Source organism: Stegastes partitus, unplaced genomic scaffold, assembly GCF_000690725.1.
Source record: "Stegastes partitus isolate 25-593 unplaced genomic scaffold, Stegastes_partitus-1.0.2 Scaffold45, whole genome shotgun sequence".
Taxonomy (NCBI): domain Eukaryota; kingdom Metazoa; phylum Chordata; class Actinopteri; family Pomacentridae; genus Stegastes; species Stegastes partitus.
The window spans coordinates 207,865-233,320 of NW_007577776.1; the positions used below are offsets into that span (position 1 = coordinate 207,865).

At 41.6% G+C, this 25,456-nt stretch overlaps 1 protein-coding gene across 1 annotated transcript in view; it reads left to right on the forward strand.

Annotated features, from left to right (window-relative positions):
* Positions 1 to 25,456, forward strand: part of fat2 (FAT atypical cadherin 2) — a 139,208-nt gene that overhangs the window by 78,876 nt on the left and 34,876 nt on the right. The window contains exons 17-22 of the mRNA XM_008306183.1: positions 10,889 to 11,100; positions 13,273 to 13,410; positions 13,526 to 13,669; positions 18,458 to 18,655; positions 20,269 to 20,869; positions 20,955 to 21,155. Coding sequence (XP_008304405.1) covers positions 10,889 to 11,100; positions 13,273 to 13,410; positions 13,526 to 13,669; positions 18,458 to 18,655; positions 20,269 to 20,869; positions 20,955 to 21,155 — 1,494 coding nt within the window. The remainder of the gene's footprint in view (positions 1 to 10,888; positions 11,101 to 13,272; positions 13,411 to 13,525; positions 13,670 to 18,457; positions 18,656 to 20,268; positions 20,870 to 20,954; positions 21,156 to 25,456) is intronic.

Below are 25,456 nucleotides of genomic sequence, written 5' to 3' on the forward strand. Positions count from 1 at the left end.
ATGGATCAATTCTCTATTGCTGCATCATCAATATCTGTGATTAGTGTAGCCAAAATGACACAAAACCAACCAGTAATCACTTGGTTCAAGGAATAGTTTTTGGGGAGAATTTGTTGAAATCGTCGATAACCCTTTTATGACTGTTGGCCTAATGCAATGCTACACCTACTGGCTAAGCTTAGCACAAGTCCTGCAAACTGCTGGGCTGCTGATTTCACGTTTCGGTCTTTGTACAGACTAAACAAACAAATGCAGCATGTCAACCCTCAGAACTCCAACCAGCAGGTTTAAAAGAGATGTTTTCTCCTACAATAATGCCAGAATTACACCATTTTACAGAGCTAGAAACATCATATTTCATTCGTATCACTTTGCTGTTTATGTTGATTGGATTTTTTTTTTTACAAATTTTAAAAAAATATATAATCAAAGAAATTTAACTTTTGGTTTATTTTTTTTATAATTGATTGTTTTATAGCAGCGTCATACTGCATAGAAGATGTTTCTTCCTACTTCTCGTCAAGGCTGTGCTGCTTCAGGTACAGGACTTTTATATTGCAGTGAAACATGAGCCCACAGTGAGGAAAAATGTGACAGCAGCAGAAAAGGAAACTTTTAAGGATGTGATATACAATGTTGTGGCGAGAGGAACAAAAGTCTTGCAGGGGTCAGTTTATTTATTTATGTGCAGGAGAGCTGAGTTGTTGAAGTTTTGCTTTATTTGACCTCTGAACAGTGACTCTGAAGTGATTCGTCTGTTTTACGCTGGGAATTTATTTTTTTATTTCTTTTTTTACAATTCTTGGCCAGACCTGTAAGTTCACACAGACGCTGCTGAGTTTTGCAATAAGTCTTAAGTTTAGGGGTGGAAATTCCTGGAGGCGGTCCATGATGCAGTGCAGTCATCAGAAGCATTTTCGGAGCAGAACATTGAGCGTTTGTTTTTGTTGCCTCTGACAGCTCACTTAGTTACTGCCCCGTCTGTACGAGCGGCGCTCTCTGCTGAACGAGCTGGAGATGAGCACGGTGAAGCTCACATCCCTCCTGTGGCTGAACATCGCTCTAGGAAACGTGGGAACTCACTGACAGCGGAAGTATAGTTGAGCCTGATTCTTACAACAGTAGAAAGTTCATTTTCAATCAATGTAAATGTTTCGTCCGATGCATGATGAAAAGCGACCGACTCACTGGCTTGTTGAGACCACAGTTGAGTTTAGTTTTTAGACATCCGCAGACTGCAAGAAATTCTTAAATATATTAGGGATCCTCTGCGTGGTCAGTAAACATCTCCAAGGATGCTGTTAAGGACACAGAGGTGAACAGTAAATCCCACGCTGGCCCTGGTTTAGGGGGTATTTTTCAAACACTTGACACAGCGCAGTTTGTCACATCTTACTGCAGGTGCCAGATGGACGGGGCTTACCCAGCGTGGCAGCGTAATGTGTCACTGAATCACAGTGTTCGACAGTCCACAAATCTCCGCGGCTCAAAGTTAAGTGTCATAAAGCAGGATAAACTCCTCGACTGACGCAGCACGACGACAGGGATGGAGCAGTCACACGGGCAGAGCGACGTTTCATATACACTCTTGTATTGATGATTAAAATTGCAAAAGACTGATTTCATGCAGCTTTTTACTTCTACCCCACTGAACGTTTTACTCCACACACATTTAGTTCCTATACAAATACAGCATATAAAGAGATTATGAAATACGGTGGTTTGTTCAAAACAAAACTAACTGACTCAAAGTATATATAAGTTGAAAAGATTTCTCTGCACGTTAATGAACTGATCGACAGAATATTAGTTGGCAGCTCGTTTAGAAGAATGTGGACATTGTGCACAGTCCTGGTTGACATATAAACTAATAGTTTTTTTCTTTGATTTTACTAGTTAAAGTCTGTAATTGAACGAAACAGAGAAAATCTGTAAAACAACAGTATATATTTTTTTATATATATAGAATGTAAAACTTTCCTTTTTTACGGTGCAAATGCAATCATACCAGCTATTCAAACATCAGGATGTGCTGCTTTTTCCATTTACTTAATGAATAATTTAATTTAATAGTTAATCATTTTAAAGGTTTGGATTCAGGTTTGGCTTTTGTCTCCCCCCTCTGGCAGAAAGACTGTTCACACAAACACACGCTTTAGACTGTATTCGTTCCTCTGAATGCTGAGTCTTATTCTTATCAGAAACGTTTCGTGAATGCTCCCCAGTGTTTTTACTCCATAGATTTTACTGTGCTCCAAGTTGCTGCATCTCCGTCACTGTGGTTGCTCCTTAAAAAAACACACTGCTTCTATCATCTGCACACGTTAAAGTCGATATCATGAGGCCGTCAACAAACAAGATTTTTGCACGATACACTTCCACCATTTGCAGACAGCAATAACAGTTGGAAAGTTGCAAAATCTTGGTTTTCTGTTGCTCAGAATTTATTCTCTGTGTGCACAGAAACCAATAACATCCCCCCTACGCCTCAAATGTTGCCCCAAAGGCAACATCAGGAGACACCTATGATTCTTAGAGGCTCTGGTGAGACCGTCTCGCTGCTGGACGGTCACAGCCTGTGACTTAAAGACATTTCTGTTCTCTTTTGTATCCTTAAAGATATTCACAACGTGTCTTCAGAGAATTTGCAACTTCCTCATGTCACAGACACCAGAGTTAAAATTGAAATACACAGAGATGTACCTGGAGTTCACAAGTTTTATTATCATTATTGGAAATGATCTAGCTTGAATGCAGTAGATAATAATTACATGTGATCAGTACATTTGCCTGATTCTACTTGCATTGGTATTTATGAGTATTTGTACAGAGCGGTATTAACACCTATCAGAGAAACAGTAATGAGAGATCGCACTAAGCTACGGAAGTTCACTGAACTGAGGCTAGCCTGGACGTGACGTCTTGGCTCGGCTCTCTATTATTTTTCTTTATGAGCCCACACACCAGCGTACATAGGTAGATGTGTATCGACTCGTCAGGATACACCTCAGTCTTTTTTTTTTTTTTGCCACATTCACTCCCCCCAGTCAACACATTCTTGATTTATCTATTTTCTCCTTCGTGGTCTATTAGCTGTGTGGGTTGTGTTTTTCTGTCTTTAAAATCATAACTGTTGTAGCCTAGTTACAGTCTGTGTTGTCAGATTCAATCATCTGCAGTGTTTTATTCTGCAGTTTGACTTTATAAAACCTGCACTTGATTCTGTGTTTGTGTACACAGCGTGGAAAACACAGGCGCTCAGGTTTACGGTGACAAATCACCTTCACCCGCTTCGTCTTTCTGAGAAGCTTTCTGAACAAAGCCAAAAACACAAAACACAGATATGCGCCCTTATTGACAGAAAGCTGGCAGCCGGGAGGCCGAGCAGCCGTGTATCAACACAAACCGTAACTCTGCTCACATCACAGACTTGCTGCGCTCGACTGCAGCGTCACTGCCGCAGTAAATCTTTCGCATTATCACGACTACCTGCACAGACACAACGCCTAGAGAGAGGAATGTCTGTCTGGCCTGGTTTTCTCTTCTGCATTATACCTTGCGCAAATCTAGATCTTGTATTGTATAAATGGGCAATATTTACAGCAACAGCACAAAAATGCAGTTTTGTTTTACTAGAATCATTGGAGACAAAGCTTTTTTTGAGCCTGGCGTTGGGGCAGGTGTTGGAAGGAGTGACAGGAAATCAGGACAGGCCAGGACTTGTATTTGAAGAAGAAAAGAAGAGTTTCTGCAGCTGGATAGGGAGGAAAAGTTGTGTTTGTTTCATATTAAAAGAGAAATAATGTGTGGCTTTTAGCAGCTACAAGGGGCATTTTGGATTTTAAACAAGAAGAATCTGCAAACTTTGTCTTCCAAACCGTCAACCTTCCACAACCCAGCAATCAGATTATCTGTCCTTTAGTTCAGAGGTCTTCAACCTTTTTTGCACCACGGACCGGTTTTAAGCAAGAAATTTTTCTACGGACCGGTCATTACGCACATAACAAATAATAATTGGTTTTTTTTCTATTGAAAAGTTTCATAAATGAATAAAATTAATTTTTATTGCTTAATATGTTTACTTTTTCTCCTGTCTCAGTATCAAGTCTCTCCCACTTTCCAAAGCAGCTCTCCTGAGACGTTTGTTTTTGACTGACGGCTTCGTTTAGCAGCCGGGCATAAAAACTGACAGGAAACGAACACAAACGGAAGTGACGGGAAGACGAGCTAGTCATTTTTCAAAATAAAACACCCTGCAGACTCTGCTGGAAATAAAAATAAACCAATAAAACGTTTTATTCTTTCTGCGCAACCCGGTACCGGTCCGCGGCCCAGTGGTTGGGGACCACTGCTTTAGTTGCACCTATTAGAACAACTGAATTATCAGAGATGAACTTTAGAGAAAGAACAAAATCAGGGTGAATATTTTGTGAATTCTCGCTTTTTTGACATTAACTTTCAAAACTTAGTGTCCTGGATTCACACCTTTATGTCCAGTAGTTTCAGAATGGTTTCACAATATACTTTGGAGCTCTGCCTTCAGCAAAAGGATTCCTAAAATCACTTCTGAAACACTCCAGGTACAATGTCTTAAACAGAAAGAAACCACACTGTGTTTGAACAACTAGAACAACAGTTTGACAAAAACAGACTTACTTGGGATGTACTTTGGTGTTGTTGTGTTATTGTGGTGAGGATGGTGACCGTCAATGTGTAACATGCAACATTTCATCCGTCCTCATGTCTTCAGGGAACATTCAAAATTTGTATACTGAAGTGTGAAAAAGGATGAACAGTGTTTCTACTGAATGTGTGTCGAGTTCCTGAAACAGCTGGGCACCGAGGTTTGAACATTATTCAAACTGAAGTAATTATTACCAGCAGTGAGGATTCTGAACCAGATGTGTGAGGCGCACCAGTTCATCCTCTTGTAAAGCCACTAATTAGCTGAAAACACTGCTCTCACCTTTGTGTGGCTTGCTGAGGTTCATTTTTTAAATGTGAAATGGGCTCAGTTCTGCCCCTTGTGGACACTTTGAGAGAAACAAAAAAAACCACAAAGTGCAGCTGCAGTTGTTGCCAGATGTCGTTTCTAACAGGCAACAAAAAAGCTACTGCGCAAAGATGATACTTCTGGTTTATCAGAAGTGTCCCCAACAATATATTTTTCTTTAGTTTTGCAAGAGAAAAGACTTCACGGCTGAAGCTAGTTGGTTTGACAAATGCACGTCTGGTAAAGCTTCACACTTTCTTCCCCGAGTTCTTCTCTAGGACACTATAATCCCATGCAGTGATGACAGACCAGGTTTGGAATGCACTGGAACTAAGTGTTAACATGTGGAACGTCACCAGGATGAGGTTTGGGTTAACATCTAAGGTTTGAATGGTCCTAAAAAATATTCTTTAGTCCTTTATGCAGGAAACTCTAGTATGTTTGTAAGCTTTTAGAATCTGTTCTAGCTGGCTGTAAATGTCACTATTTGTTGCTGATTTTAATTAATATGTGTATTTTGTAGTTTTGAATGTCACATTGTTTGTGCTTACCACTGGGTCAGACTAGCTGTCTTTAATGCTGCGCCAGAGCAACCCATTGGAATTAACCCGGAATGGCCTCCACTGAAAAAATACTTTTTTAGGATTTACTTAAAACAGCTACGTCAACTTTGTCCACAAAACTGAGTTATGTTGGAACTAATTTAACAGTGTAATTAATACAGCTATAACGAACTAAAGTGGACAAGGTTTTAATCACCAACACAAACATGTTAATTAAGTTATTATAAGTGCATTTCATTCATTCAACAACTCACAAAATCATTTTTTTTCACTGTTTGTGCTTTATTAGTCCAACTCCCTGGGTGTAGACTGCAGGTTTAACTCCACCACACATTTTGTGCTGCATTCTTCTCCACTTTGAGCTTCACTGACAGGACTATGAGTCTTACATGTCACTGATCCATGTATCCAATCTGCACGACTAAAACAACAACGAGGCTCCATTGTCAGTTGGAGTTGATTCTCCAATCAGCTCCTCCATCTTCATCTGCAGTTCCATCCATCCATTATCTATACACCGCCTAATCCTCACTAAGGTCGCTGGAGTCTATCCCACCTGGACAGGTCACCAGTCTATCACAGGGCTACACTTAGAGACAGACAACCAAGCACACTCACATTCACACCTACGGACAATTTAGAATCACCAATTAACCTCAACATGTTTTTGGACTTGTGGGAGGAAGCCGTGCAAACATGCAAACTCCACGCAGAAAGATCCCAGGTGTCCTCACCGGGACGCGAACCGACAACCTTCTTGCTGCGAGGTGACAGCGCTAACCACCGAGCCACCTTGCCGCCCTCATCTGCAATTATCTTTGTCAAATTGTCCTTTTTTTTTTTTTTCCTTAAATCAGGTAAACTCATATGACACAGCCAACAAATGTCTTTTACTGTTATCATGAAGTTTTTGCAGAGAATTATAAATTTGAATCGCCTCCTCACATTGTCCCCAAAACTGTTTTGCCGGGCTTACCACCACCCAACACAACTGTGAGTGATTTAAAGAAACCCTTCAGCAGAATGATGACGAGGTGCAGCAGATCATTCTCCACAGCCGACACAGTACTACAGAGATAGGTCTGTCTGTTTGAGACTTGTGTGTTACTGGAAAAAAAACTGGGTCACTTTTTTAACCCAGTGACTTCATCAGAACTTGAGTCAGCGGCTAAAAAAATATAAGTCACATGCAATGCGACTGTACGAGCCATTTTCCCTCCTTATCAGCTGTTATCGGTGCTCGAAAGCAGGGCAGTCAGACTGGTTGTTGCCTTATCACATTTACATAAACAGTACTGTGCTCTGTGATGATATAGGCAGAGTAGGAACGAGATGCAGGGCGCTGATAGGAAGGAAAAACTGGACCTCAGCCAATTTTCTCACAGTAGAAAACACACAAAGAAGAACACAGCTTGGATCATTGTGCCTCAGACTGGCTGCAGAAATCTCCTTGATGTCAGAAAAATCAATAAAATGAGACCTGCACTGTGTGTACGAGGTGCAAATAATTCACTCGCTGATACCTGGAGGTGTTTAGTTTGAGGGGAATGGTTGGTGGTTGTTTTTGTTGGATCTCGTTTTTGTTTTTATCTTAATGAAGTATGGTTGAGCAGACTGGCTGGCAGCCCAAGAAAGCAGGCCGAGCGTCTCCACCGAACACTCTGCCGGGTATGACGAGCCGCAGTAGGCAGATACGCCGCTACAATAAGCTCACTAAGAGCTCTCTTCAGGCCCGTTCATCTCAACAAACATTAAAAAAAAAAAGTGAACAAATTACAGTTAGCCCCCCCATCTGCAAACACTCTGTTAAAGCCTGTTGTGGTGGGCTCACTAAAACACCAATTACATGTTTAGACTTGGTTTGTTGGCTACTGACAGATATGTGGTTTGGACAGGAGTTTATCCAGAAAAATGAGCAACGAGAGTCTGAGAGACGACAAGTTCCCCATTGTTGGAGACACTGCTTGCTGCTCCTAATTATGATCTCTCTGTATCGGCCTGTGGTGCTTTATAGCGCTTTAATCCCACAAAGCCTGACAGAGTACAGCTGCTCTTTCTTAAAGGATAAGGCTGGAGTTATCCTCTATTTTTCTTATTGTCAACAAATCCCACCAACACTAACAACGTCTTAGCATTCGTCTCTCAGTGTGTCCTGACGGCACTACCTCGTCCGCTTCAAACATACAGGCTCCTACTGCTGTTGTAAATCTTTAAAATGAGGTCAAACGCATATTGGTTTTTGTTTTATTGGGGTTTTTTTGAGGACAGTGTATGTGGGCTTGAGTGAAAATAAAGTACAGTGTGTGTTTTCATGGTATTAAGTGCAACGCTGTGGCTCACTGATGGCTCAAAGCAATAGGAGACATCAGGCTTCTGGTGCTTGAACAGTCCTTCATTATTGTTATGAATATGAGATTTATCCGTTAAAATCTTCTCAGTGAAAGTTTATAATTTGAAATCTTCAAGTAAAAACTCTTAGATTTTGGTCGACCAAAACACAAGGTTGTTACAAGAAGTGTTGAAATAAATAAATAAATTTTAATTCATGTTTTACAGATTTTAAAATTCTAACCTGCTGTAACCGAAGCAGTTTTTTCCTTCACTGCAATATAAAGTTCTATTGTGTCATAACCAAGGCTACAGAGGGAGAAAACTCAATAACGTCTTTTGTGCAGTGTGACATATTATTTATGCCATACATCATAAAAAAGAACAAACATTCAGGTTTTTTTTTTCATCGCAATTCTTAGTTTATTTATTTTTTTCTAACTGAATTGTACAAGGTGACGTTTTTCTGTTTTTACAGTTTCTTGCTCTGATAAATGATGATTTTCTTTAAAGACAACAAGCCTTTCAAAAACAAATAAAACCCCAAAAATATTCAATTAACAGTCACCTAAGACAAAAACACAGCACATGTAAAAAGCTCTGATGAAGGAATGTTTGCCTGTAACCAGGTAATGACCAAATACCAAATGGTCCGTTTCTCCCCAGTTTTGTCTTTTTTTTTTTTTTTTGACATCAAACGCTGAAATTTGTGTGTTTTCTTTTTCCTCCAACACAGAGTCATTTATAACCACTAGAAATCAAACATTTAGTCATGAGGCTCCACTGATGAAAAGACCAGAGGAGGTGAAAAGGTCTGTCTGCTTAAGGCATGTTTACGGCAGGTCAGATAAAGGAGGACTTCAGACCATTTAAATTGAAAGGGATGACTCAAGAGCAGTCAAGAAAAAAAAACAAGGCGGATACGACACAGTACATCCCTGTGACGCTTCTTTTATCGCTGCCATAAATTGAGGTTTAGACTTCACATGTGGATGACAGCAAACGCATGAGGACAGCAGCCAGCTGTGGAGAGATTTATAGCTGCTGAAAGGTTAAACTCACAGCTTCACTGAGCTGACAAAAGTAAGAGTTCACTGCATATGTCACATGATCCCACACACAGGACGTGTTTGACTTAGGGTACATATTACCATCCAAAGCACCCGTCTTGTAGCAGAAGGACATCCATTTTAAGCAGCGCAGGCTCTGCTTCATATTGATTCTGCATTCCCTGTATGGTGTGCATTCAAGCAGAGCTGTAAAATAGTAGTTTACATAGAGGGGGGATGATAGCAGTTCAAATGTGCAGGTGGTGGTGAGGAAGAAAATGCATGGAATAAGATTTGAATACAGAATAAGATCACTGTGCATCTGAGACAGAGTTCTTTGAACTAAAGCGAGGCGCCGCGGTGACGTGTAAATTATCGATCTCTCTTTTAAGTGGCTATTTTTATGCCCGCCTCTTGACTTTTCATGTAGCATCCACAAACAGGTCACGGTTTTCTGTTAACCACACATCAGTCCAACGCAGGAAAGCTGTTGTGCTGACAGCTAAATTCCCACAACTTACAGCTGATGATTGGCATACAGCTTTACCACGTTCTGCATTCTGATGCCGCCGTGGAAATCCGGCATGGCTGCACGCGCCCGAGCTGAATATTTGTGTGACCACGATTACCGTCCGCATTCTAAATGGTCAACTTCAAAATTATTAACAGACCTACTGTATACACATTAATATCCAAGTAGTAGCATGTTAAACACGTGAACAGTGTCTCGTGTTAAATCTCATCCAGAAAAAAGTTGGTTTGAACATTGAAGTGGGACACACGTTCACTTCATTTCCTGCATTCTCAGACATGTTTCTGCACCAATTTATGCTTTTCTGCATCACTTTTAAATGAAAATGTCCTTATTATTGAAAAAAAGAACACTAATTTGAAATAAAGTGTAATATAATGCTCTCAGGTATGCTGTATTGCTTCCTCCTTCTTACTCCTTCCTCCTGTAGATCAGTTTACTCACATAACCTCTGTAAATGTGAAGGTAGCACGTTTTCACGCCAATGATAATTAAATTCATTTGCATACATTTCTAAACAGAGAAAGTCGTTATATTATATTCTAGATGTGCGTCGTTCGACCAGTCAGCATGTATTATTGAATATATAATATATTATTATTGAATTTCCCTTCTGGCATAAATAAAGTATTTTCATTCATTCATTTCATTCATGTATGTGTTATGACGGGTCAACTGGTAGATCTGATGGAAGTGTAGATGTTGTAGGAATCCCACAGGGCTTATACTTGCACAGTAGACTTTGTATGTATTCTATCAGAAGGAACCAACAGCACTGTAGCATAACATCAACCACTGCACACCAACACATTTGTATTTAGCAGCCTGGTCAGTCTGTGGTGTTTTAGATTACGGCTGTCACAAGATCTGATTTTTTTCTGCACAATTATTGTGGCCAAAAGAATTCCAATAATGTTATTACTGCAATATCTGTAGAAATGTTTGAAAAGAAAAAATCAAGTAAAATTGTGCAAAGTGGATTTTTTTTGTTTATTTATTTATTTTTTTTGTTTCTGATTTTTATGTGGGCTGCGCGGTGGCTCGGTGGTTAGCACCGTCGCCTCACAGCGAGGAGATCCTTGGTTCATGTCCTGGTGAGGACGCCTGGGATCTTTCTGTGTGGAGTCTCCATGTTCTCCCCCTGCAGTGTGGGTTCTCTCCGGGTTCTCCGACTTCCTCCCACACAGTCCAAAAACATGTTGAGGTTAATTGGTGATTCTAAATTGTCCTAGATTGTCCCTGTGATAGGCTGGTGACCTATCCAGGGTGTCCCCTGCCTTCGCCCTGACTCAGCTGGGATAGACTCCAGCACCCTCGCGGTGTACAGATAATGGATGGATGGATTTTTATGTTTTTGTTGTTGCTCAAACTGGCCTAAACTACATCTTCAGGAATAATTAAGTCATACCTTGTGGTCTTGCAGGCCTTCTGACCCTCGTCGCCCCGCTGGATTTCGAGGTATCACGGGAGCACTACCTGTCCGTGGAGGGGAGTCGCGGCAAGTCGTCGCTCACTGACGTCACCACGGTTATCCTCAACGTGACGGACGTGAACGACAACACGCCGGCGTTCGAACGGGCCGACTACAGCGCAGAGGTATCGGAGGATCTGACGCCTGGAAGCCTGGTGATGAAGGTAAGAGACAGGGCACGTAGCTACGCTCTGAAATACCAAGTATTCTGAAAAATTAAGCAACCGAGTCTGTCTTTTTGCAAGGTAAGACTTACACATTTACATATTTTGACAAGGAAAGGTTACTTCATCACCTGAAGGTTATAGTAAATTACTTTCTGATGAATTTTTCAAGTACACACACACACATACAATGCAGACCACGGTGCACATTCATACATCGGCGACACGAAAACATCAGTAATCTGCTCTGAATCGCTGAATTGAATTGGACTTTAAATTAAAGACAATTTCAAGGTTGAATTTAATGGCAAATCATTTTTTGTGTTATCTGTAACTTCAGAACAGAACACACAGGCAAAACAAAATAAAACTGTGGAAATATTGCGTGGTCATGTAAGCACATGCACTGAGGTTATCGCCTTGCACTTCCCCACCGCCAAATACAACCACACAAAACGCGTAATATGACAGCGTCTGACACCTGGCAGACTGCTGACGCTTCAGGTAATAAGAAACAGTTACACACACACACACAGAATTCAGCTCATAAAAACAACACATATTTATAATTGCATACACACAATAACAGCATGACAGTATGAGAAGATCTGGCAGCTTAAACACACACATGCACACACACACACAGACACACACAAACAGTTATCCGACAACATGTCAGCCGTCAGCTGTCAGGCCGGCAGCAGAGATAACACAGCAATAACACAGCTCAGTGGCTCACTGATGGTCGCAACCACGGCTGGATGATGAGTCTGTAATCATGTGGTCTCATATTTGACATTTTTCTTCTGCCTTCGTCTGTTCACATCTCTCAGTTTTCACTATATAACTGCAATGTGCCGCCATAAGAAATGCTGTAATTTTTCATTAGGAGAGAGCGTTATCTGTCGGAGGGGAAAGCTGTGGGAATCATGGTACAGGGAGCTAAAGCCGGAGCCATAAAGAGAAAAACAGAACGTGGTTTAAATAATTTTAATGACTCGTCTTTGTCTCTCATTGAACTGAAACGTCTTTGCTTTCAATAATAAATAGGGTTGGATTAAATGTAGATTTGTGTGTGCTGACGGAACAGAAAGAAGATTACAAAAATGTAAAATCATGGCTAAACAACCTGCTATTATTATAATAAACAATAATATAAAAACAGAGGCAAGCTAATAGCATGCCGAGTTAAAAACAAAGCTCAAATGAAGATTTTAGTCAAATGGAAAACCATATTAAACAAGCCTGTTTTCATCAAGATAAGATCAAGGCTCAAACAAGCTAGCCTTGTTAAAAACAAGATTAAAGGAAGCTTGTTGCTAATTTAAAGCTTAACGAAGCATGGTAACTGTGTGTATCCAGGCTAAACCAAACTAACGTTGGTGTCGAGTCAAAGGCTCGTGGAAAGCAAGCGCGTATGAGGCGTCTTTTCACTGTAGGAAACTGGGTGAGGCACAAGTGGAACAAATGTTTAAAGGAACGGCCCCCGATTGGTCCTTTCATTTATTCTGTTTTGTGTTAACTCAGAGTGTACCGAAACCACAACAGACAGTAGTTACTGAATGTTCCATTAGCGTTTATAGTGAATTCTACGTTGCTGGTAGTGATGTTTAGAGGACTCAACGAAAACAGAAAAAGGCAGAAAAATGTCTTCTCCTCGTTTAACTAATCAGCTTTTGTCTTCTCCAGATTCAACCAGTTACCGCCCCACAAAGCAGTTTTTTTTTTCAGGGCTGCTCACAAATACCAGCTTTGACTAAAGCAAGGTTGTGCTGTTTTCTTATTAAAGTTAAGGTGAAAACCAACGATAACCTCCGGGGCTGGAACATGAAGGTAAAGCCAAACAACACAGGTGTTGGAGGAATCAGGTCGTAGCAATGTAGGTCAATACTTTTGCTTCAACGGAACCTCTCTCAGGAAGTTAGCTTCTTGTGTCGGAGTAAATGTCCTTCATCTTCATTCAAAGCTTTGAATGGGCACAATCTCTGACTTATTTCATTTGCTGGATGTCGTTGTTGCTCTATTGGATTGCATTTGTGGAGCGCACTGTGTCAGTGCAGTGTGGGGTTGGATCTTTTGTTTGAATTCTGTCGGCAAGGCCTCTGACGTCCAGAGACAATTTCCATACATATTGTGAAGTATTGTTCACCCCCTCTGTTCTTTTACCTCAAGGTAACAGCCACTGATCAGGACGGTCCAATCAATAATCTGCTGCGGTACTCTATCGTGAGTGGAGACCTTCTGCAGCAGTTCTCCATTCATCCCAGAAGCGGTGAAATTACTGTCCGCACTGCGCTGGACAGAGAAGAGGTCAGTATGTGTCAGATAACACATACAAAAGGTAGTTTTTATTTTCACATTTCACAAACACAAGAGAACAAGACAAAAAATGTTGATAACAGATTCTGTTTTTCCTCCTCTCCAGACCCCTCATTACTCTCTGACGGTGCAGGCAGCTGATGAAGGCAGGCCCCCTCTTTCATCTGCAGTCCATATCACCATCACCGTCACTGATGTCAACGACAACCCGCCCGTCTTCTCGCAGGTTAACCACAGTCTGCTGCTGCAGGTATGACGTCTGAGTGTCTCTAGGATCAGATACTAACGTCTCGTTTCCACATAATTTTGAATGTGTATATTTGTGTCAACCAGAGGTCTGGGGAAGCTTCGTAATCTGGGATGTGTTTGCAGAATTCCCCTTTCTTTACTCTGATCAAGTCCTTTGGAAAGGCTAAACACTGTGTGCCAGGAGACTGGAAAAACTAAATGTATAATTAACTCTCTGAACCCCAAGCAGTTCCTGGGTGTTTATTTTCTACTGTCACATTTTTATTCGCTCACTAAGTGCAGTATAAAGTCCTGCACCTCTGTGGAAACTACATTTTCGTCACCTGGCTCTCAGTCACAGCTGCATTAGTAATGGCTTCCTGTTAGTGCTGATGAGCAGATTCTTGTGTAAATGGTTTATTTTTGGCATTTTTTTTAAAATTATACTAAAAAAGTGACTTTAGTGAACCCTGACCCTGTGGAATTATGGACATAACGGGGCGTAAAAGGGAGAATGATCTGCTGCACCTTAACGTCATTCTGCTATAGAGAGGGGAAAAAAAGTGCTCTGGCTTGTTTGTATTTCTTGAATCCAATCACAGTTGTTTTAGACAATGTTAAGCTCATGATGTAGCAGGAACACGCCGGCAAAGTAGTGACGGGGGAATTGTTTTAGTGTAACATTTGAATCATTGGCCTGGATAATTCACCAGAAAACTAAGCAGGCCTGCCTTATTCCACAATCCAAACCTTCACCAAAACTGGAAATTCTCAGCATGTAGGTCACTGCTTAGAGGTTGTTGTTGGGAATTTTTTAAAAACGGTAATGCAGACACCTCAAAGGGAACAGAAAGCTACGTCAACTGTGCAGCAGCAGCCTACATCCCATGAGTCTGCAAAGTGAAAGTCATGCCGACTAACTTTCAGTGGAACATGAGTGTAAGTGTGGAACCTTCTGGTTTTCAATGTTAAATTCCACTAACTGCACCCTGATGAGTGTCAGCTCTCCAGAAAGCTCAAGTTTTAGTATCAGGCGCTCCCTGGTTTGACAGATGCTAACGGTTGTACCTCGGCTACTCTTTCTTTCATCTGGATGATGCCGCCGGTGTGCTACAGGCATGAAATGACAGCGCAGTCAGGGCTGTTCCATTAAAAGTTTCACTGTAAGCAGGACTAAAGTAGAAGTAACAAGAAGTGTGAATAACTTCTTGAAATCCTGTTATCTATGTAAACATAGTGCAATTCAACTGAATAACTTTTCTCTCTGTTTTACCTTCAAATGCACCAGTATGCCTGATGTCCATGTTAAAATCGTGCCTTTTCATCCCATTTGACCTCACGGATTCGTCTATGACTCTTAACAAACTCTGCTCCATCGATTGATTTGACCCCCGCAGGACACCGTAGGCAGTCTGGGCAATCCAGCTGTTGTTCTGCACTCAGAAACTAACCACTTATGCAGCCCGCGGCTCTTAAAATGTTGCTACCTCGACGACCTCACACAAGCCCCTGCATCAGCAAAAAGTTAACAACCGATATGTTGGGGGTGGGGAAATAAATAAATAAATGAATTCACCCAAAAACACCCCTGGAACAAACTCTCCTGCTCATCAACTCCCACGAATAACCTCCAGCGTCCTGAGGGGAGGGATGTGGCAGCTGCACTCGTGTGAGATGTGACAACTCAATGGAAACAATATGAACAGGAAGGAATCGTTCTGAGACTCTGAATTTCATGTGAGTGTGAGCTGAACTAAAACAAAACAAAACCAAAAAAAACTCGCCAGTTTCTGTTCACCTTAATAACCTGATAAAACCAGGAGAATATAAAATATTCCCCAAAAAGCAGTCGAATGACTCTCAAGCAAGGATGTAAACCTGAACCTCCTCTGCTCCTGAAAGCCCTACAGGGTGGTAATGGAGACAGATGAACTAATGACTACAGATAATTAAAGAGAAATCACTACAGATGTGTCATTCCCTAACCGTCCGTCTATCTTTCTGTATCAACTCTCACTTCCTGCTTCTCCAGCACACTCCGGTGAAAATGTGCTGACCTGTAAGTGCTGCTCCATCATAACTGCGGCGCCCCAGAGCTCATTAAAACTGTGTGCTGAGAGTTCAAGAGTAAAACTCTTCAGAGGCAAAACAAGGGCAGGATTTCTCAACTTCTTTCGGATCAAAGCAGCAGGAAGATCAGCCGTCATGACTGCTTGCCGTGTGTGCCTTTGAGTGTGTTGCTTGCAGGACATGAGTGCCACCCTTTCACCTGAAACCTCTAATTGCACAGCCAAGTCTGCTGGCGTGGAGGAACTCGTAACAGGCAATTTACTTTTTTTTTACTTTACTTTTGTGTGCGCCAGAGCTTCGTATTGCTTGATGCTTCAGTTGGACGGGGCTGCAGACTCGCCCGTGTTCGTACATTCAGCCTCTGGCAGGGACATCACATCAATGTTTCAGCCACACTGGCTGTTGCTCACTGACAATTAATGTTTTCTGTGCCAGCGCTCCATCACTCAGCTCTGCCAGCTCGGAAACTCCCGTCCAGTCACAGAACAGCTCATTCACGAGCCAAAACGTTGCCAAACGTGTGGTGATGAATCCAATCTCTGCGATCCCGTCTCCACAGCCAGCTGCGCCTAATGAAGAAACTCTGATTGCATTGAGCAGATGGATGTTGCTAAAGCAGGGGAAAGGAGTGTTTTCTTTCTTTTTTTTTTCTTTTCTTTTCTTTTCCCTGGCAGGTGTGCAGGTCGACAGGGGCAGCGTCCTCTCTCCTGTTCAGATTGGTTGTCTTTGTTTGACAGTTTGTCGCTCTTGGACGCCCACTTTTACAACTGGCACATCTGCTGTGTCCGTGTGACACCAGGCTGCAGTCGAATTAGAGTGTTTCAGTAAAAGCAGCAAATGAGTAATTTATTGTGTTTGAAGAACTGTGTCAAAGCATAGGCGTAGGTTTCAGGGGAGAGGTGCAGGGGATACGTCCTCCTTAATATGAAGAACATAAGCATTTATTCTCCCTCAGTAAACACATGGAAGAAGCAGAGGGCTCTCATTTGATAAACCACAGTAGCATAACTTGTAGATGCAACAATGCCTTATTTGCTCTCAAACTATGAATTCGTAAAGCCACTTTTGAATCGTTTGTTTCTTTGACATAAATCAAGACAATTTAAAATGATAATCTACAAAAAAGCACATTTCCATAAAGCTACATGAATTGAACTAAAAAGTGAAAATTATGAGTTCTGCACTGAATTAAATCACAAACTAAACTCAGATTGCGTTACGCCAACAAAGAATGCTCTGATCTAGAATTGGTTCTAAACATGGCTTAAAATGAGTAAATTCAGACGTCATATTAAGCAAAGTTCTGTTAAACGATGAAAAAGTTTAGTAAATCCAAGGTTATGGATGTAAAAAGAAAACAACATGGATTTCAGAAGTTAAACCTCTTTAAGTGTAAGTTTAAAGTCACTGGATCCAATTTTATTCTGTTCTGTTTAAGATGCAGTTAAAAGTTTTGGTGCAATAAAATAAAATGTAATCTATATTTGCAGCACAAACAAACCCCAGGTTTAACTTTAACATTCTTTTAAGCAAGTTGAACATGACTTCAAATTAAACCACGATTCAACTGAGTTTAGAAATGAATCATGGGGCGCCGCTATAGCTCACCTGGTTGAGCAGGCGTCCTATGTGCAGGGCTACAGTCCTGATGTGGAGGTCATGAGTTTGAATCCCGCTCATGACCCTTTCCCACACGTCCTCCCCCCATTCTTCTCCCCCACTTTCCTGTCTCTCTCTCACTGCACTATTAAATAAAGGCACAAAGGACAAAAAAACCCAGCGTGAGAAAGTTAGACGTAGGACACCTTTGCAGCTCACAGAAACATCTCACTAGCGCCCACTGATTTGACATGCTGTCTCTGTTTGTCTTTATTACTGGGCATTTGTTTCAGAGTCGTCGTCAAACCACAGTGCAACTTACTGTAGGCCATCAAAATCACCTGCCCAAGCTCCCAAGCGCCTGTTCTCCTCCACAACGTTAGAGCTGCAATCACTTCTTTCAGGGATCTTTGGCAACACAGTGATGCCACGATGGAGATAAAAGAAGTAATCTGCCGGCTGCCGCTTCAATCTCCATCTGGTTCCTCCTGGAAAACCCGTGCGGGGGAGGTGAATCCTCTCCGTGGTTAATGCCTTGCTCGAACCGCTGAGCTGTACAAAGCAGGACTGTGTGTTGTGATGCGTGCTATAATTGAAATCCGAAAGTCCTCACCGGAGGTGTTGCATGTTTTAGCCCATTAACTCCAAATTGTGTGTACTTTACTGCCACCCGTCTCCCAAAGTGTGCTGTAAGTTTTTAGATTGATAACCTATTTTCCAGGGAACTGCCATTTTTTATTACTTTCAGTACTCTATGAAATTCAGCATGCAGACTGTCTTAAATTGCTTGAGATGGGTAATCCATCACAGCAAACAGTTTGGGGCTTCTATTTTTTATTTTTTTTGTCAAAGCTACTGTCCTGTGGTGATGAAGTTGTGAGCAGAAGGGATGCAGTTTGTAGGCAGTCTCAATAAAAACATAAAAGAATAGAATAAAAGCACTCAAGAGTTATGTTAAGCCAAATCAAACATGGACGTTGTGGTGCTCTGGAGGTAGACACTGGGTTTGAGTGCCTGTTCTGTGCTGCAAAAACCTGAATGCACCAGTACTGAAAACCACTAAAACATTATGACCTTCATAAAGGTTTTAAGCTGGAACCATATAAAGCAGAGGATGAACTAATAAACCTGTCCCTTGCAGGAGGGCGAGTCGGTCGGCAGCACCGTCCTCCAGCTCGTGGTGACGGACAAAGACACGCCCAAGAACGGCCCGCCTTTCTCTTTCCACGTCGTCAGCGGCAACGAGGACCACCGTTTCCACGTCGACCAGGGCGGCCTGCTGTCGCTCTCTGCTCCGCTCAGGAAAAAAGTTAAACCCCAACATCAGCTGAAGATACAGGTAAGAAGGCAGCAGCAGGAGCTTAAAGTTTGCTCTCCTGTTCTTCACTCCACCTTCACTTTTCTTTCTTGACAATAAAATTAAAATCTCACAAATCATTACACCATGAAAGAAACTAAAACAACAGAGTGTTGTAATCCTGCTTCAGTGATAACATGCTGATGTGCTGCCGAGCTTCCCTCACGGCTTCGGTTCCTGACATTGTGATGCTTTAATTTAGACATCGAAAGCAGTGGAAACGGTCGTTCATCTAGATGGAAGTGATGTGTTAAAGTCTAAGAGGTTGTTCTGAGGTCGCAGCCTTCTGAAGTTTTTGGATACAGCTGAATATGCATTTTACTGCACTGCTTGGTATGTTTGGGCTGAAAACTGCTGATAAACGATACTTTGGTCCAAATGCTGTGTTTCTCACTTTGACCATTTCCATAGCGAAAGAAAAAAAACCTCACATATATATATATATATATATATACAACACTTAAAGGATCACTGGGCGGAAGTAGCTCAGAAGGAAAAAAACAAACAAAAACATAATCAGTTTTAAATCGTCAATACAGCAGGAAAAGTAATCAAATAAACTGCATTGTTTCTGTTGTTGGCAGACTGTACTTGGGACTCTTTGGCACGTGGCCCAGGAGTTGCAGAGCAAATTACATTTATTTCACCCTTCCAACAATCAGAAGGGAAATCTGTTTTGGAGGTTTACAGATCCAGTCTTAAAGCTCCCGACCAATAATATCCATCATGCTTAAGTTTAAATCGGTACAGTTATGATGGTGCTACACTCAGTATTCCAGATATTAAAATTGATAGTTAAAACATCAACTCCAATTCTCACTGACAAACAGACGGCCTCCGTTAACCGTATCTTCCCAACCATTTTCTCATCCATTTAGCCTCTTGCTTTAGTTTTTTGGCATCACAGCAGGTTGTCGCACCATTTTGTTTTCATCTGCTTCCCCATAAGACAACACGTGGTGGTAAACTTTAATAAAGTAAGTTACCGGAAGGATAACTGGTGAAACAAACACAAAGCAGCTGGTGATCTGGGGATAAGTCCAAATCCAAAATTCCAAGTGAATTCTAAATAAACAAAACAGAGGGAGACGCAAACAGGGAGTCACAAAAGACACTGAGAAGAAAAACATACAGGACAGAATCTAACAAAACAAAACCAAACCCAAAGACCACGACAGTGAGCCTGGCTTTAGGCTGTTGCATATTTTTAAAAAAACAAAGTGAAAGATTGGATTTGTGTGGCAGATCATCATGTCATGCAGTGGTTCCCACCCAGGATCAGAGCCTCGGGAAGATAAACATGAGGAGTCGCAATATGACTGACGTGATGGGAAAATCAGAAAAACCCCAAATAATGTTACTTTCTCAAACTTTACTCTAATTGTTTCTTTCTTTTATATTGTTAAATATTAATTTTACGTCTTCGGATCCTTAAAATTTGTAATAACAAAATTCGCTAAAGACTGGTCAGCCAGAAACACTGATCTCACCTCTTGTCTCGGGTCTTACCCTCACATTGAAAACCGCTGTCTTACAGTTATAAAATCGATTGTGATCTTTCAGGAATATAAATTCTTGTGTGTATCTTCACTCAGGTGACGGACAGCGGCCACCCTCCCCTCTCCTCCATCTGTGTGGTCAACATCAACGTCACTGAGCAGAGCAAGTATCCTCCCTCTGTAGTGCCCTTGGAGGTCTTCATTACAACTTCTGGAGGACTGTTTGCAAACCGGGTCATCGGGAGGCTCCACGCCTCAGACCAGGACCTGCAGGATGTCCTGAACTACAAGCTGGTGTCAGAAAACCCCAATGGGAAAAGGTTCTCCATAGACCTGACTGATGGTAAAATCTGGGCGGATGAAAACCTGGAGGAGGGCTCATATGCCCTCAACGTCAGCGTGAGCGACGGGAAGTTCAGCGTGTGGACGGGGGTCAAAGTTCACGTGTGGGCGGCCAACCAGAGGGCGCTGGACTCCGGCCTCACGCTGCAGCTGGTCGGGATGTCACCAGAGGAGTTTCTGGGCGATCACTGGAGAGGCCTCCAGCGCAGCCTCTCACAAGCTCTGGGTCTCCCCAGACAAGAGCTTCACCTGGCCAGCCTGCAGCAGCGGCCCGGTGCCCAGGTCCTGGATGTCCTGCTGATCTGGAAGCCTCAGAGTGGACTCATCCAGTCCCTGCCAACAAACAAACTTGCAGGTGATCATCAGCACAATTACTAATTCATCAAATCAGCAATCAAAGCTGTGTGTGCAGTCTGAGATGTTTGAAATGTTTGATGCAGGGATCATAGCAGACATGGAGGACTCGCTGGGCCTCAGCATCCTCAGGGTGAGTCATAACGGCTGTCTGGGTACCGGATGTCCTCCGCGAGGCTGCAGGAACGCTGTTCGGCTGTCAGGGGAGAGACTGAGCCATTTCACCACAGCGAGAGCCGGTTACATCACCCCACTGCACACCTGGGAGAGCGTGTGTCCCTGTAACGGTACGTCCTCCTGTCAGTGCGTGCATGTACCTGAGCTTGGTTAATGACCGAGCGTGTGCAGGAGTTTTGATGGGAGAAGAAGCGTGGGCACTTTTCAGCAGGAATGACAGCTCTGAGGTTCACTAACACACACCTCAACGTCGCGTCTGCACCAGAGATTCTGCTGCTGCTGCTCTGACAAATGATCCAGTTCAAAGCCGTGGCATTGAATAAGAGCAATGAGCTGTACGCGTGCTCCAGCAGGAATTACATCCAACCCTCATAACATCCACAAAGACGTCAGAGTGCACTCTGTTCTCGACTGACCCTCATGAAACGGTCGCATAGAACAAACAAAAGTGTAACTGAGGTAAACTGGGGTGAAGCCCAGGTTCAAACTCTTTCTTTATTCTGTCAAAATAGTTAAAATAGTTTTGATACGAACATATGCGTAGGGTACAGGAAATTACAAGACAAAGCACACACAGGAATAAAAGCAATTAGGGGACGAAATATAAAAAGAGATTAGAAGGAAAAATAAATAGTTGGATAGTTGCTGCACTTTGCTGCTCTGGTTATAGTTGTCGTAAGTTAGTGATGTACAAAATGATTGAGTCATCATATTAACTGATTTTCTTCCTGGCATCGTATCTGATCTGTTTAGTGTGAGTACTGCATGGATATTTATCACAAAATAATCAATGCCACAACTTAAAAATTACAATCCACATGCAGATGAACAGTAATTCTAGTTTAACTTTGAAATCTTAACTGCTAATTCAACTCATTCGCTGTGTGCATCTGCTGCACACTCAAACATGTTAGTATGCTGTGTGAGTATTCTTAGCTTCGTTCACTTTCAACTTGTGAAAACACCACACATACACAACCTCCTGCAGCACATCCACGCTTATACATCGCCAGGCTGTGATCTATGGAAAAGTCTCTACATATGTGGACTCCTGGAACAGCCCGAACTCCAAAAATCTACATTAGAGCCTCGGGTGTACTTGAAGATTTGACTTTGAATTTGGGAATTCACCTCAAAGTCTGTGAATGTGGAGACTGGGTTTGGGTCATGGAGTCTGAGACCAGTATATCATAATCTTTAGCCTCGCCGTGGGGTCTAGTTGAAGCAACCAGCTTTCGTAGAGTTCTGTCCACCTTCCTTGCTGCCAGATGGACACTGAGATGTGAGCACAAGGTGAACAAGTAACCTCTGTGCTGTTTGTGTTGGTCAGTGTAGCCCTCAGTTCTTCAGGACCTTCAAGCATCTGGACCCTTCTTCCAACTCTTGGTTCGGATAAAAGAGAGAACTGACTTGTGTTTTCAGGCAACTCGGTAAAGAGATCCGTCTTTTCAGAGATCAAAGGCTCTTTTTCTTCTTATCTCTTACACATTGTGAACTAAGGCTATAAATCCCTCATATGAATCTCTCAGAGCACCTTTGGTACGAATATTCCTCACAATTACAGCCGGCATCTCGTCTAAACCACGGAACAGCGGCGCCACCTGGACCGTCGTCACTGATTTGTGCTGGCATTCCTGCGAGGATTAGTTCTGTCCCCAAAGAAGTTAAGTCGGCTCGGGGCTCTTCAGGACAGACATTCAGTATCTTGTTAAGAGTCTTTTACCTCTGGAAAATCTTCTGATTGCGTTATCGCCACCATATTTTGACTATATCAGATAGCCTTTTGGTCCTCAAAGACTCAAATCTTTGTTGATAAGGAACTGTGAGTGAGATTATAGAATAAGCAAGAAAAGCAGAAATCCAGAAAGTGCTCGTCTGCAGTTTGTGCTCTGCTGTCCAACTGCTTTATGTCTCTGATGCCAACATATCGCTTGATACTTCATTTAAACAATAATAAGGAACTGATAGAGAAAAATGTATATACACACACACAGTCTATATTATCTTTAGAAACCTGTGCTTTAAATTTAGCTACCAATTCTGATTTTCACTGATTTTTTTTTTTTTTTTTTTTAAACAACAACTAGTTGATTAATTCATTACAATAAATCTTTAACCACCAACAATTTTAATAATCAGTGTTTTATCCAACAAAAACTGCTAAACATGCTTCAGGTTCCAGCCTCTCAGCACCAGAAGTTGATTATATTTGCATTTGTCACACAGAACAAAACAACTTTGTGACAGTTTTCTGCAACTTTATAGACTAAACTTTTATTCAGGTAATTGAACAATAATAATGATAATAATAATAATAATAACCAGAATGATCTGAAACAAAAAATATAATTAGTTGCTGCCCCAGAAAGTTCACAAAGATGACCACCACTAAAATAAAAGTGTGCACATTATTATTAAGATTAGAGAGGTTACACAAACTGTCAAAAGTCATTACACAAACAATGATTGGATTTTTGACCTTTTTTTAATCGAGCAAACTTTAAATAAGTAGTAGCAGTAAATTTTAATGTTTATTTGTTTATAAGGTGTTTTTTTACTGGAACATTTGAGTTGTCAGTGCCAGTGGCGGCTGATGAACAAGACTAATTGTTTCTCCACACAGCCAGCGTGGGTTTTAAACCGCTGACCTTTAAGACACAAAACAAACATCTACGACCTGTCTGGTGTTTTTCAAAATGTTCTTCAGAGAGCACTGTGGAGCAGAATGTAAAAATGAAAGTTACTGGATTGAAATTCAAAAGTTTTTAACCACCAAAAAGGGAAGTTTGAGGGTTTTTTTTGTTTTGAGCAGCAGACCTTGGGAACCTCCCCACAGGCATGATTAAAGTTTCATCTTAAAACCGCTAAAAAGCAGAACGGAAATTTTGTCCGAACACGAATTCATTCAGTCTTTCCTCCTGCTTTTTGTTGTTAATCGTGGCAAAACCTGTGTGGATTACTTTGTTTTAGTCTTTTGTTCCTTTTTTTTTTTGGCTTTAAAAGACTAAGCTGTCACATTTGGCGCAAAGTAACACCGTCGCCTTGAGGACTGATAGAGATCAGGTTGAAAAAAACAAGCATACCTTGGTTATAATTGAGTATTCAGTCTTTAGAAGAGTTAAATAATTGAGGCTTATTAAGAATAATTGATTAAGAATAATGTGGACTGACATAGAATACTTCATTTGCAAAGCCACCTGATTTATTGGGGGGGCATCAGTGTATGAAATTGTCCATAGTTGTATCTACGTATTTCCCAAAGATGTAAATACAGAACAAACATGTGTCTGGTCAAACATTTACATCTTTATTAATACAGTATAAATAAAACCTGCAGTGAGGCAGTGAAAGTAAATACACAAAACGCTGTCAAATATCACTAAAGGCCAGTTTCTTTTTTTTTTTTTTAGAGGAATCAGAAACTTTGCTAAGGTTGCCTCTTTTTTCAGCTTTGGTGAAACAATCATCAATCACCAGCGTGGTAACGGTGAGTTAGGAAAGGCTTAAACAGCATTGTGTGAACTAATTTGGCTCGAATGTTCATTTGTATGTAAAAGTCCCACACTGTGACAGACAGTCTGAATCCCAGGCAAGTAATTTTCAATACATAACATCCTCATTTTAAGCATGCTTTCATAAAGTATGCTTCAGACTTCTTATTTATAATAATTGTGAACAACAGATAAACTAAGCTGCACATTTGAGTTCAAAACTAAACTTTCAGGTTAACTTGCAGCTACTGGGGTTAAAGTCGGGCGATATGTGCTGCTCAGCTGAAAATGTAAAAGCTCTGGTTGTGGAGAGATAAAGGGTCGTTGAACTAGATAACTGAGAGCATTTGATTTAATTCTGTTGTGATTAGAGCTTCTTGTCCATGAACTGATTTGGCTTATTTAACAGAAACAGTTATTTTCATTAGAAGTTTGCATGTTCTCCCCGTGCAGCGTGGGTTCTCTCCGGGTTCTCCGGCTTCCTCCCACACAGTCCAAAAACATGTTGAGGTTAATTGGTGATTCTAAATTGTCCGTAGGTGTGAATGTGAGTGTGCTTGGTTGTCTGTCTCTAAGTGTAGCCCTGTGATAGACTGGTGACCTGTCCAGGGTGTCCTCTGCCTTCACCCAAAGTCGGCTGGGATAGACTCCAGCCCCCCACGACCCTAGTGAGGATTAAGAGGTGTATAGATAATGGATGGATGGATTGTTTTCATTAAACTTCCTCAGTCGTTGTTTGGTGAACTGATCAGCGCTGAGAGCCCTGAGCGAGGCAGACCTCCAGGTTTGTCCAGGCTCTGATCCCAAACCCAAACGTATTTAATTTTAAATCAAGTAAAACTGAGCAAAACAGCAAACCCTGACAGCTGAGACAATGAAACTAGCAAATATTTGACATTTTGAACTAAACCAGTACAGCA